A 12,363-nucleotide genomic window follows, 5' to 3' on the forward strand; every position below is an offset into this window, starting at 1 on the left:
AACCCCCCCCCCCCCAAAAAAAACGAACAGGACTCCTGCATAACCAGCAACTGGTCACACCACCCAGCTGGTTGACTGTGATGAGATAAGAATGGTCTCCGGGCAGCCAGGTAGGTTTTCCTCTTTTTTGGGGGGGGGGGGGGAAAGGGAGAACCTGCTGGTTCTTACAGGGCACAAATGACTAATGAAGGGGTGTGTCGTTAGATGGGCTGAGGACTAGTAGCTTGGTTGGACTTTGTTTGCAAGGCTGTCATAATGCGACTCGAATTGAACCAATCAAGTACATCCCTATTCCAAGCTGTCTCCCACACCTCCTAGAAATGAGGTCTGATCCGCGTGCTCTGTGGTTAGAGGTTAAAAAGCAGATTACAAAATACCTAGATTTCAGATTTTTTCTTCTTCTTTTTCTGTCCTGATTTGGCCTAAAATGGAGTGTATTAAACAAATCCCAGCCCATAAAGAGACCAGAATTGGTTAAAGCTATGAAACAATGTGCACTACAAGTCAAATCTTCTATTCCACTTTACAAGAAAAACACTGAAGTCAGCTACCACAAATTAAGATATTTTCCTGATGTGACTTTTTTTTTTGTTTTGTTTAAAAAATATGTGGAGAAAATGTGTGGTTTTTTTTAAATCCCAAGTTTCAAACAATATTCTTTTCTTGAAAATATTTAGGAATTCAAACTAGTGTGTTTAGAGTCGGGTTGACTGTGCAATCTCTTAGTGGCAACTGAACAGCTACAAAAAAACTTCTTTTTCTCAAAAAAATCTCCCCTCCCATCTTTTTTTCTCTCCTGGTTACAGAAGATAATAGCATATTATTATCACTCTGTTTAGCCATTAGATGGCAGATTAAAAAGCCCCCCTTTTAAATATGTGGGTTTCATTTTTTTTCTTGTTTGTATATATTTTCTTTTAAGGCCCACACTGACGAGGAGGGCAGAAGGCAAAAGCTGTATGAGTTTTTTTTCCCCCCCAGAAACTGTGGAAATCACTTCAGGGCAATTAATAGAAACACTTCGGGGTACAAAAAGCTGGACTACACTTTTCAGTTTTCTTCCTTGAAAACACAAACATAAAACTGGGCTGAAACGCTCCTTTCGTTCTCTATATGCACCTTGGCCTATGGCATTTTTGCCCCGTGGCCTGCAGGGCGGTAAGTGCGGGACATCAATTAAAACCAGCAGAGGTCCAAGTTTTCACTTCCCCAGCTCTCCTCAAGAGTTGGGTGGGCTTAATCTCAAAACTCCCACTCCACCGGCTCCTCTCGACTTGCGGCCTTCTCCAAGCGGTGGATTATGCTGTTCAAGTTTGCGGCCTTCTTTTTCCGCAGCGTGTTGTCCCGGGTGTTCCTGGAGCAGGCCGCCTCGGGAAAGCCAAACAGACTCTCGAGGGAATTGGTTTTCTGAGAGCTGGCGGCCGGCGTGGAGCTGGTACTTGGCACAATGGGAATCCTCTCCACACTTTCGTCCTTGGACTTGCAAGAGCTCTCCCCAGGAAGGACTGAGGTGGAGGCAGTTGAGGTAGAGGCTTCCTCGTCTGGAGCACAGTTTGGCGGGGTCTCCAGCACTTCTCCTGAATGCTGAGAGCCCAGCGGAGAACCCTGACGTGGCGCTTTGAGCCTTCCCTCGTCGTCCGTGTCCTCCCGGCTCTCCGCTCCCGAGTGGAATGTCTCCGTTTTTTCTGAAGATCCGGCGTCTCGCAGTGCCTCTTCGCCCCCTTCGAAAGCGGACGCTGCTCGCCCTCCCTGAGACTTTGTGGTTGCATTGCTGTACTCATCGCCTTCCAAGCCGCTTGGCTTCAGGTCGGGGGGGCCTTCGGCATCCACCCCATCGCAACTTTCCCCTTCGGAGCTGTGCGCTGCCCGGCTGCTTCTAGCGGAAGGAGAGTCGCTCGACCCAGCTTGGCTCTGGCCTCCTGCTTGGATTTCTTCGATGAACAGCTCTCGACGAATCCGAGATCTGTCAACAACAACAACACACACACAAAGGACATGAGTTTGGATCCAGACTTAGATGCATGAGGTCTGAAGGAGACTGAGGGTGCCCCTGCTCCCAGTCCCCCCCCCCACCTCACAGCTTCTGTCTGTGGCTGAGAAAATGAGAGACAGGGCATATTGGCGTATTTTTTAATATGGCGGTAGAAAGTGCTACATTTTTAGGGCCAGTTCTTACTGCAAAAGGCAACCCTGGCAGAAGCTTCCTACTCCTTTTTGCCACTGTGTAATCGCAGTGTGGCCCGGTGGTCCTTGCCCAGTGCCTGTGGCATAAGGCTGCCCTTTGGGCCAGGCACACTGCACAGGGAGAAAGCTACTGGGCCACTGACCATCTGCAAGAAAGATTGCATTCATGAAAGAAAAAGAAGAGGGAGAGAAACAATCCTTGGCCAGAGGTGCTTTCTGCTCAAGTCCCCAGACCAAAAAAAAGGTTGTGATTTTCTCCTATTCCTCCAAAATTACTGCCTTTCCCCCTTTCCTCCCTTTATTCCTTTCCCATGCCCAAGTTTCCATCAGAACACCTGGCTCAAATTTAGTCCAGGTTTAATGGTCAAGGATGACAGGAAATGTAGTTGAAAAAAATCAGGAAGGACCAAGGATGGACACGCTTGGCTTGGCTTCATCAAAATGATGTACAAAGAGGTCTTCTGGGGCCCATGGATTCTGTTTCAAAAATGAGCTAATTAGATGCCTCCAGGAAGTGCCCAGACAGAGAAACGCAGGAGATAGTTATTCTCTAGTAATGGGTGTTCAGCTGTGAGCTGCCTCTAAGCAGGGAGATGCTATTTAGCCATCATGGCTACTAGTTCTTCCCTCCTATGTAAATTTGCCTAATCCATTCCCAAAGCTGTCTAAGGCAGGACTCATCACCACATCTTGTGGTGTGGAATTTCTTACTGTGTGAAGAAAAGCAGTCCGTTTCCAAGCCCTCTTGCAATACCGTGAGAGGGGAAGACGACCTTTTTTTGGTCCACACTCTCTGTGCTTGGCACTATTTCCCATCCGCCTTTTTCTGTTCTCCTCTCTAAACCAAGCAATGCCTTTGTTGCCCTTCCCATCCCTTGCCTCCTAGCTCTGAGAAGGAAGGATGCCCCATTGAGGGAGTCCCTTGGTAACAGCCAGACCTTGAACTCAAGCTTTTCTTCTTGCCCAATGCTGGTTTTTGCAGGTGGAAACAAGAGGGACCCGGCACTGAGCTGTGAGCAACATCTACCTGTAATTGTGGAACCAGTTGATGACGGTGCTGGTCTTCAAGTTGAGCTGTGTGGCGAGTTCCTCAATGGTTTTTGGTGATGGGTATGGCTTCTGCTGGTAGGCTCGCTTCAGAGCTTCCTTCTCTTCCGGGGCCAGCACCACCCGTGGCTTCTTCAGCTGATGCTGTGGTTGTGGGCTGGCCCCCTGGCTGTAATCGATCCCGGCCGAAGCCAGCTCCGAAGGTTGGCTGTCGCTGACTGAACTGTGCCGTCGTTTCATGTACGCTGGAAGACAAAGCGGGGGGGGGGGGGCGTCAGAGAAGCAAAAGCAGTTAACTGGGAGAGCTGGCAAGATTAAAAGGCAGGTTCTGGAAGCGGACGGACCTATGAAGCTTCCCGTTTATACAGAGGAAGACATTCACCAGCAGTTAAGCTACCCACTGCGTTGTCTACTTAACCTGGCACGGGGATAATTACAGTCTAATAATCTGAGAACTGCAGAGCTGGAAGGGAGCCTATGGCTCATGGAACCCAGCCCCTCCCTGTTAAGGAGGCCCAGTGAGGATTTGAACTCCTAACCTTTGGCTCGGTAATCAGAGACCGTAACCATTGAGCTTATGTAGCCACCCTATAACGTGCTGAAGGGGTCATGAACCAACGTTTTATTCACGATAACCACTTACATATGACCAAGAAAAGCTGAAGCTGCTTTGCATAAAATTGTATATGCTGATTTGTATAAGTACAGCTGCAAATCAGGAGTGATTCTTTTGGTTTAAACAGAACTGCAATACAACTAGGTAGGGTCTTCAGCCTGGAGAGAGCTGGCTGATTTGACAGCTTGACTACGGCTAGCTTCATCTCTGTGCTGATCATGACAAACCAGCTAGCTTGCCATGAGCAAGCGGTCTTTCCAGGCCTTCTGCGTCTTTATCCTGACAGAGGCTTCACAACGGGTCTCACATCTGCTTTGGCCCTGCACGGTTTCCCCTGATACCTGCCAGCCCTTTGTTGCTGTTGTGGAACCTGACCTTCAGTGGAGAGGCAGGTAGGAACCTTCTGACCTTCTACAGACAAGGCAAGGCAAGTTCCCTCCCTCAGCTCTCACCCCACCCGTGAGCAGAAGGGCCCTGATGATCCAGCTGATGAATGACAGCATGCTTTTAAGCAGTATGTAGGGCTGAAAAGATGAAGGGTCATCAGCCTGTTATTTCATTCTGTTTAAGTTCTGTTGCTACTGTGAAGGGGGATCAAAAAGGAAAGAATGATGGATGGCCACAGAGTTTAATTCAGACAAGACAGAGATGTTCCTGATCAGTCAAAAGGCAGACCAGAGAATGGGAACTGGACCTATGCTAGATGGAGTGACACACCCCATGCGTTGGCAGTTTGGGCATTTTCTTTGGTTCATCCCTAAGCCTGGAGGCCCATGCTTTGGCAATGGCTGGGAGTGCATTTCAACAGTTAAAACTAATTCACCTGCCATGCCCCTTTCTGGAAACATCTGATCTGGCCGCAATGACACATGCCTTAGTTCCTTCCTGTCTGAACTGCTGTAATGTATGCTTCATGGAACTGCCTCTGGAAAGTGCTCAGAACCTTTTGCAGGTATGAGATGCTGCAGCTAAGGGTTAATTGGGGTGTGTGTGTAGCAGACGAACCGTAGGAGGGTTGGGTCAGGTAGGCCATTAAGGGAGGACTGCAAAGCATCCAGAATGGGCTGGCCTCTGCTGAATTCTCCCTGATCGCATGTAATGCACACCAGAATTCCACATCACTTCTGAGGTTTGGGGCAAAGTTAAGACCTGAAACAGGGACTCTATATCCATAGGTAAAGGTAAAGGTTCCCCTTGAGATTTAGTCCAGTCGTGTCCGACTCTATGGCGCGGTGCTCATCCCCGTCTCCAAGCTGTAGAGCCGGCGTTTGTCCGTAGACAGTTTCTGTGGTCACGTGGCCAGCGCGACTAGGCACGGAACGCCGTCTAGTCGCGCTGACCATGTAACCACGGAAACTGGCTTCAGACAAACATTGGCTCTACGGCTTGGAAAATGATGGTACCTATTTATCGACTTGCATATTTACATGCTTTCGAACGGCAAGGTCGTCAGGAGCTGGGACGAGCAATGGGCTCTCACTCTGTCGCATGGATTCAATCTTACGACGGCTGGTCTTCTGACCTTGCAGCACAGGGGCTTCTGCAGTTTAACCTGCAGTGTCACCACATCCCTATATCCATAGATCAGTCTTATTTGTTTTTTTTCACAGCACAGCATTTTCTACGCCCACACAAACCCACATATCTTGTGTTTAAGGTGCTCAGTTTTGTAATCTGTCCTTGGGAGAGAAACATGGCCTTAGTTTAAACAAGCCTGACTGCTGATGCGGTTCTATGTTCTATCTCCGAAGAAATCCTGTTGTGGGATTAACTGCAAGGACTATGCATTCCCTTCCTGTCTACTGTGAGCCTTAAGTTGTCAAGGTACACAAAACCTAAATGAGCAGCTCACAGATTTATTACCAGGCTTAAAGCCTGTGGAATATCAAGATGGAGGCACTTGGAATCAGACACAGGCAATGTTGGTCATTGTGCCTTCCTCTGGACTAAAACTCCCCCAAATCCAGCGCTCGCCTGGCCACTGGGGTTGCAGTCCAGCTTTGGCAAGCTTTGCCAAGGACAGCAAGGAAAAGTGAGACGTCCACTTTCTTGGAATGGCCCCATCGTTTCCTGAAGTGGCAGGACAACTGCGTCAGGCTCACCCTCCCCCCCCCCCGTCTCAAGGCAGTAGCCTCTGTACACATTTTGCAGAGAGTGAGAGGAAGAAGGGGAGCAACAGGTTCAAAGAGCAGGTAACAGGGATTTCTGTACGTAGTTTCTGAAAGTCTGGATCATCTTTTGTGGATGCTGCCACTTGGGATACTTGGGCTGGTGTTTTCAAAGCAACTGTTGTGAAAACGAACAGCTAGCTCCCGGAGAGGCATGGCACTGGAGGCATGGAGCCTGCTTACACTCAGGTAAAACTCTCTGCTTTTGACTACCCCATACTGGGAAGCCCTTTCAAGCGGGTGAGGCAGAGGTAGTGGACGTGAAGGGCAAGCCTCCTCGAGCGTGCGGATGGGCCCACCATTACCTTTCTTCTCCATGCGTTTCATGTCCATCAGCTTCTCCACGTTGTTGGGATCGTTGAGCCAGAGCTGCATGCGGACAAACGGCTCCCGGCCCTTCAGGCTCAGCTTGTGCCAAGGCTTGGGGCGGGCCAGAAGGTCGGAGACGGAGCCTTGGGTCAGCCCCAGGATGGTCTCCCCAAACAGCCGCTGCCCTGTGAAGGAAACCAAACTTCAAATGCTATTTCCGCTGACCAAGAGGCAAGGCAAAGAAAGGAGACGGGGGAGGGAGAGCACACAAAGGGGGCACATCAGGGAGAGGACATGGTCTTTTTTCCTGATATGCTAATCTTCTACTTGAAAAGAGAGTGCTGGGGTGAGAGGCTGTCTTCCAAGCCATCCTACTGGAACAGGGATTGGTTCCAAGCTCCCCCACAAATGCAGAACTCCAAAGATAATAGTAAACACTATAAATAACATGGTAAAAGAAAAAAAAACATAGAAAAAAGTATTTTCACCATGTACTAGGACAACTGACCACTAGGAGGAGCCAGAGACCACGTTCTTCAACAACAATACACAGTACGATCTCTGGCTCCCTCTAGTGGCCAGTTCTCATAACTGCATCATGAAAATACAGTAAATATTTCTAGTTTTAAAAAATATTTTCAGAGTGCAGATAAGAGAAACCATGGGGGTCCTATTGTACAGAATAGCGAGTCAAGAGCCCTTGACTTTTGCTTGGGATTCTATTTTAACTCACTTCAAAATCTGCCTCCTCCCAAACCGGACTTCCTGCACACAAAGGTTGCCTGCCATCTAAGGCATCCTTTCCATTCAGGTCCCACTGCCACATAAGGAGAGCGGGGTGGGGTTGAAAAGAGAAGGCCTCTTCAGTCATGCAGCCTGTCTTTTCAAAGCCATGGGGGGACTGATGTGTTTTCCTAGGCATGTTATGAACTGTTTTAATGCTTTTAGCTCTTAGTGTTCTTTTATTTGCCTGCCCAGTGTTATCTTGGTTTTATTATGTATGCACTATTATTTATTGCTTCACAGTGAGCCTAAGCAAGGCATTGGTTCCCAACCTTGGGTAACTCAAGTGTTTCTGGACTGCAACTCCCAGAAGCCTTTAGCACCAGCTGTGCTGGTCGGGGTTTCCGGGAGTTGCAGTCCAAGAACACCTGGGCTACCCAAGGCTGGGAAGCACACCTGACTCACAGGGCGGTGTTAGTCTAAGGTCTTGAGATAACCTTCCGAACAGATTTGCCAGGAGCAACAGTGGTACCTCGAGCTCCTTCCACCTTCAGAGGTCAGAATTCAGAAGTATTTCTAGATCTAATATCAGGGAGACCTGAGAATTCATCCTTAGTATTCTTTTTTGTCCTCCTTTGTTATTTACTATTCCATACCAAGGTCTATGAGATGACTTGTTGCAAACGGCACAGAGGATCCCGAGGCTTCATATTGTGCAGCGATTGCAGTACACATCGCTCTCTTCTGAACTTCAAAGGGAATTGAGTATTCATGCCACCAGCCTCAACTAGTTTATAAGGGCTTCAGCACCAAATCCTGACCAAAAATCCTATTAAGATAACTATCCATATATGCCACCTTTTGGGGACAAACCCAGGAGCAGATGTAAAAGGTAACCCTTTCCAAGTGACTGCTAATCCTCTGGCTGCTTTCGCCCCCCCCCGTCCCCCAGTGCTTCCCAGGGCACTGGGTTTCAGTTTTCACTGGGAAAATTAAGGGCTTGATTCCCCAGCTGGGAGCTCTTCCTGCCGCTCAAGGTGAAGACCTTACAAGGGAGATAATGGAAACAAAGGCTAGCAGCAGATGGAAACGATTTCCGACCCGTGTTTCCCCGGTTGGCTCCTGCCACTCAAGAGCGCGCAGATGCTCCCGCCGAAGCGCAGCCGGGCTCCGCAACAGCTCCGTTCCATTAAGCTAATCGAAACCATTCAATCAATGGCCGCTGCGCTCCCGCACTCCCTGTTGCTGACACTGGAGCCTTCAAGGAGGAGAGGATGCTCATCATCCTTGCAGTGAGGTTCCCCTCCCCCAAATTTAAAACAGCGAGCAGAAGTGGTCTTTTCTTGTTCTTGATGGGAAATGTTGAGCCTTTTAATGCAGTGGTTTGCTTTAAGGAAGGACTCCCAGTGCCTGGGCCCGGTGGGATATGGGGCTCCTACCAGGTTTTTTTCCAACCCAGCAACATGCAGGCTCTCTGCCCACCGTCCTGTGGCCTGGGAGGTTTCCGGCTACCTCTACAGGCAAACCTTTTCCTGCCCCACGCCCCGACTGCCAGAGGGAAGAAGTCCACTATGGGACAGAAGCACAGCCCAATTTCCCCCCCACTCCTGAGCCCGAAGACACCCCATCAAAACAGATTCTTCTTCTCATCCTTTCCGTTAAAGGCCACTCTTGCTATTTTAGGTGTGTGTGTGTGTGTGTGGGGGGAAGGACCAGAAACATCTGAGAGCAGCATTACCTGGCTTTTTATTAAGTTTACTAAATAACCTTTTCTTTTGCCGGATGGTCATTCGGCTTTTGAACTCAACTGTCAGCAGGACTGGCAAAACCAAGCCTTCAACACCGAAAGAGCCCTCCAGTCGCATTTATCAACAGTTTCAGTCTGCATCCCACCCTTCTGTCTGCAAGGCTTCCTCCTCGGGGCTCTGGGGTGGTTCAGACTAAGGTGACCTCACTGGCCCAAAAAAGAGAGGTTCCCCGAGGAAGGGCGCGAGAGCAAGCAGCGCCCGGGGGAGGGCTTCCCCCCTCGGATCTCGGAGGGCAATTCCCAAGCAGGGGCGTGTGGCCCACCAGAGCAGGGGTTCCCAACCTTTTTCGAGTTGTGGCCCGCTTTTATAATCGCAAAGTAACCTGCAACCAACTCCCTGCCACAGGCATAAAAAGACATTTTCAACAGGGTAAACAAAACACATTAAAATAGATTTTTCAAAATATAATTCAAACCTAATATATTAATGTAATAATACATAATTATGGGGAGGATGTAAATCTGCCTCTACCAGATAAAATTTGAGAATGAAAAAAATGTCAATACGCTTTGAGTTTCATTTACTTTTTTGGATGTGGAAAAGACCCTCCCTTCATGTCCCCTCTCAATAAAAAGCCCCCTTGGTGAAGACACTCCCCCCCCCCAAGAGCCAATAAACACCCTCCTCTGTGGGCTGTGCCCCCCCCCCCCGTGCCCATCCCTGTCCCTGGTTCTCCTTCCTCCCCCCCCTTTTTTGCCCTTTGGGCTTTCCTCCTCCCTGACTCACGCAGAAGCCTCTCGCTGCCCAGGTCCCCCCCCTTGGCCCCTTCCTCCCTGCCGCGCCCCCCCCACACACACCTGGAAGGAAAGGGAGGCTCAGAGGGAGCAACAGGCACTGCTGCCACAGTGGCCACTTGGCAATCTTGCCACCCTCTTGGGCACCGGCATTCCTGGGGGTACACCGTGGAGGCCCCTCCTCCGTCAGGCCTCTTTGAGCCAGGCTAGCGCTGGGCGTCCGTCCTCCAAAAGGGGAGGAGGAGGAGGAGGAGGAGGAGCAGAGAGAGGAGCGAGGCCTAAAAGGAGAACCCACCCAAAGGGGCACAGAAGCGAGGGAGGCGTCTAGGTTTCCTGCAGTTCCGCTTTGGATTAAATTTATCTGTCGGTGGGCCAAGAAGATTAAAACAAAACAGCATGGTGTGTCACATGTATCCTATAATAAATCTAAAAATAATTGCAACTAAAAATAACTGTGCTGACGCCCTCCCCCCAGAAAACACTTTGCAACCCCCTGGGGGGGGGTCCTGACCCCCAGGTTGAGAACCTGTGCTCTAGAGGGAAGGATATCATCATCTCTGGGCATGCATAGGAAGTTCAAAAACATACATTCAATATTGTATTTTTTTGTTTGGCAAATGGGGAGGACAAATCCCCATTTATACCCATTGTGTTCTTCGCACACAGCTTATTTCATCCTCCTCAGACACAGAAGTGTCTCTCCTTTCTGAATCTACAAATGGCCTTTTTGGATGTCAGCCGCTTCAAACCAAATCCATCAGGGAGGCAGATTTGAAGTGAAAGAGGGCAGGGTCTAAAAATGTTCTTTAGCCATCGCGGGCACCGGCTGGGAACAGCCAGCAGGTGCCCCCCGCTCGCCCCCCCCCGGGCCTTCCTGGAAGACAGGCTTCCTGCTTGGGCTGCAAAGCAAGGCCCCCTCCTCCAGAAGATGAAGGATGGAACTAGGTGGTTATAATATATAGTAGAAAATAAAGTGTGAAATTTCATCCCCAAGAGAAAGGCCCTCTTTTGGACTTTCAAGAAGTCAACAAAAGATCTTGGATTTTAGAAGTCTCTCTGGAATGGCAAGATGAGCAATAAGACGCAGGGGTTCCTTCTGGAGCAACTAATATCACTGTAAATTGGAGCTTTCATTCTGTTGTGTTAGACTGGCTGCTGCAACTGAATTCACTTCATTTTATAAAACATGACTGCAAATTGCGTCAGACAGCCAGTCTGCGCCTAAAGGCCGTCTAAAAAGAGAATGGACCCACAGCAGCATCCAGGCAGGGAGCCGGCCTCCCTACCACATTTCCAGAAGCTGTCTGTTCTCCAGAGGTAGCCTTCCTCTGGAGTGGGAAGCTCCACTACACTCACGCTCCTACACCAGTCAGCTGTCATGCAAATATTGGCAACTGCTTCTTCAGAAGCCAAGGGGCCTGGTGAAGCAGTCGGCTGCTAAATTCACCTAACATAATTCACTCTACTTCTTGCCTTAGAATTCTTTCAAAATGCTGTTAGGCTCTGAATATTTTTGTTGTCAATATACTGCTAAACAATTTTTTAATAAATTTACTACAAATCATCCCAAAGAGCCGATAGCAAACTCTGAGCTACATCCATCACCCCTACTGACTCCTTTATTTTAGCACAATAAAAGGCAGTATAGTATTTAAGACAGCAGCAATTCAGTAATTAATACTCAAGTTTATATTCAGTATGTATTAAGCCTCCTTCTCTTGATCCTAAAGGAATATTACAAGCTGAATTAATCTGTGGCTTTCGTATGATGCTGCCCTCTTCACTACTGTGTTGTTTGGATTTTGTATCACAGGTCATAGGTGTGATGCTCAGGCACGCAGATTTGAGCATACGAAGAGTTCTGCTCAACTCCTTACCCATGTTTTACTCGGGCCCTCATAAATCCCAAGTTAACTCTTCCTATGGATTTATCTTGAAAAGCTTGAGGAATGACTTATTCACAGCTCTGCACAGAATCTGAATCCAGAACTACACTCAGTGGTGTAGGTAGAGGTTGGGAGTTTGATGCCCCACGATGCTTCCTTGACTGGATGTGAGGATCCAGAGAGTCCCTTCCAGCTCTGCAGTTCTAAGATTATTAATATTATTTCTTATTATTATGTAGAGCCGTTACAGCTCCTCCCTCAGGGCCAATCCACCTACTCTTTCTGGCAGGGTCTCAACTGGAAACAGCTCCCGGCTCTGGCCACACCAAGTCCCTGAAGTGTGGACTTTAATCCTGGATGGATTCGACCTGGGATACTCAGGTTTGCAAAGCACCGGTGCTAATGAGAGAGCACTACATCTTGGTGTGTTCCCTTTGGGATTCACATAATTCCCATTGGGAAACGAAACATTAGTGAGCCCAAAGGCACACAAAATGAGAAGGAGGAAGAAGAGAAAGGGGTGTGTGGCTATTACGGTGGAGAAGAACCACGAGAGGGCCTCGCTTACCGAACCGGGTGGGTTTCACCCACCTGTCTTCTTTAAACTAGAAAAAGGCAAGGACGGCTGGGCTGCCAAATGACATGGGCTGACGCGGTGACAGACACTCCCCCCCCCCGCCACGGGGACCCAAAACAGGAGTCCCTCTGCCCCTGGGAAACTGGATTGTTTAGCAAACAGGGGGCAAAAGGGAAGCATTGAAATATTGTTCCACACCTAATGCAAGGTTTGGGGTACATTTCTTGCCTCTTCTGCTGCGTTTTAGGCTTGTCAGCCACGCTGTAGAAAAACAAAAATGATGGAGGGGGAAAAAAGATTTATGTAAAAGT

The 12,363-nt window shown here is 48.9% G+C and overlaps 1 protein-coding gene across 10 annotated transcripts in view; it reads right to left on the bottom strand.

The window, feature by feature from the left end:
* The window catches only part of CUX1 (cut like homeobox 1), a 328,228-nt gene that overhangs the window by 40,271 nt on the left and 275,594 nt on the right, over positions 1-12,363 (bottom strand). For 6 of the 10 annotated variants that reach the window (XM_072978277.2, XM_072978282.2, XM_072978279.2 and 3 more), the window contains 4 exons: positions 12,251-12,313; positions 6,321-6,509; positions 3,212-3,476; positions 134-1,963 (listed from right to left, as the gene is read on the bottom strand). The exons of 1 other annotated variant lie outside the window; for it this stretch is intronic. In XM_072978277.2, the coding sequence (XP_072834378.2) occupies positions 1,243-1,963; positions 3,212-3,476; positions 6,321-6,509; positions 12,251-12,313 (1,238 nt within the window). In that variant the 3' untranslated portion in view covers positions 134-1,242. Of the gene's footprint in view, positions 1-133; positions 1,964-3,211; positions 3,477-6,320; positions 6,510-12,250; positions 12,314-12,363 lie in introns of those variants that run through there. 3 more of the 10 variants (XM_078379385.1, XM_072978281.2, XM_078379387.1) reach the window with 2 other exon arrangements.

The sequence above is a fragment of the Pogona vitticeps genome, chromosome 7 (assembly GCF_051106095.1).
Source record: "Pogona vitticeps strain Pit_001003342236 chromosome 7, PviZW2.1, whole genome shotgun sequence".
In the NCBI taxonomy this organism is placed as follows: Eukaryota; Metazoa; Chordata; class Lepidosauria; order Squamata; family Agamidae; genus Pogona; species Pogona vitticeps.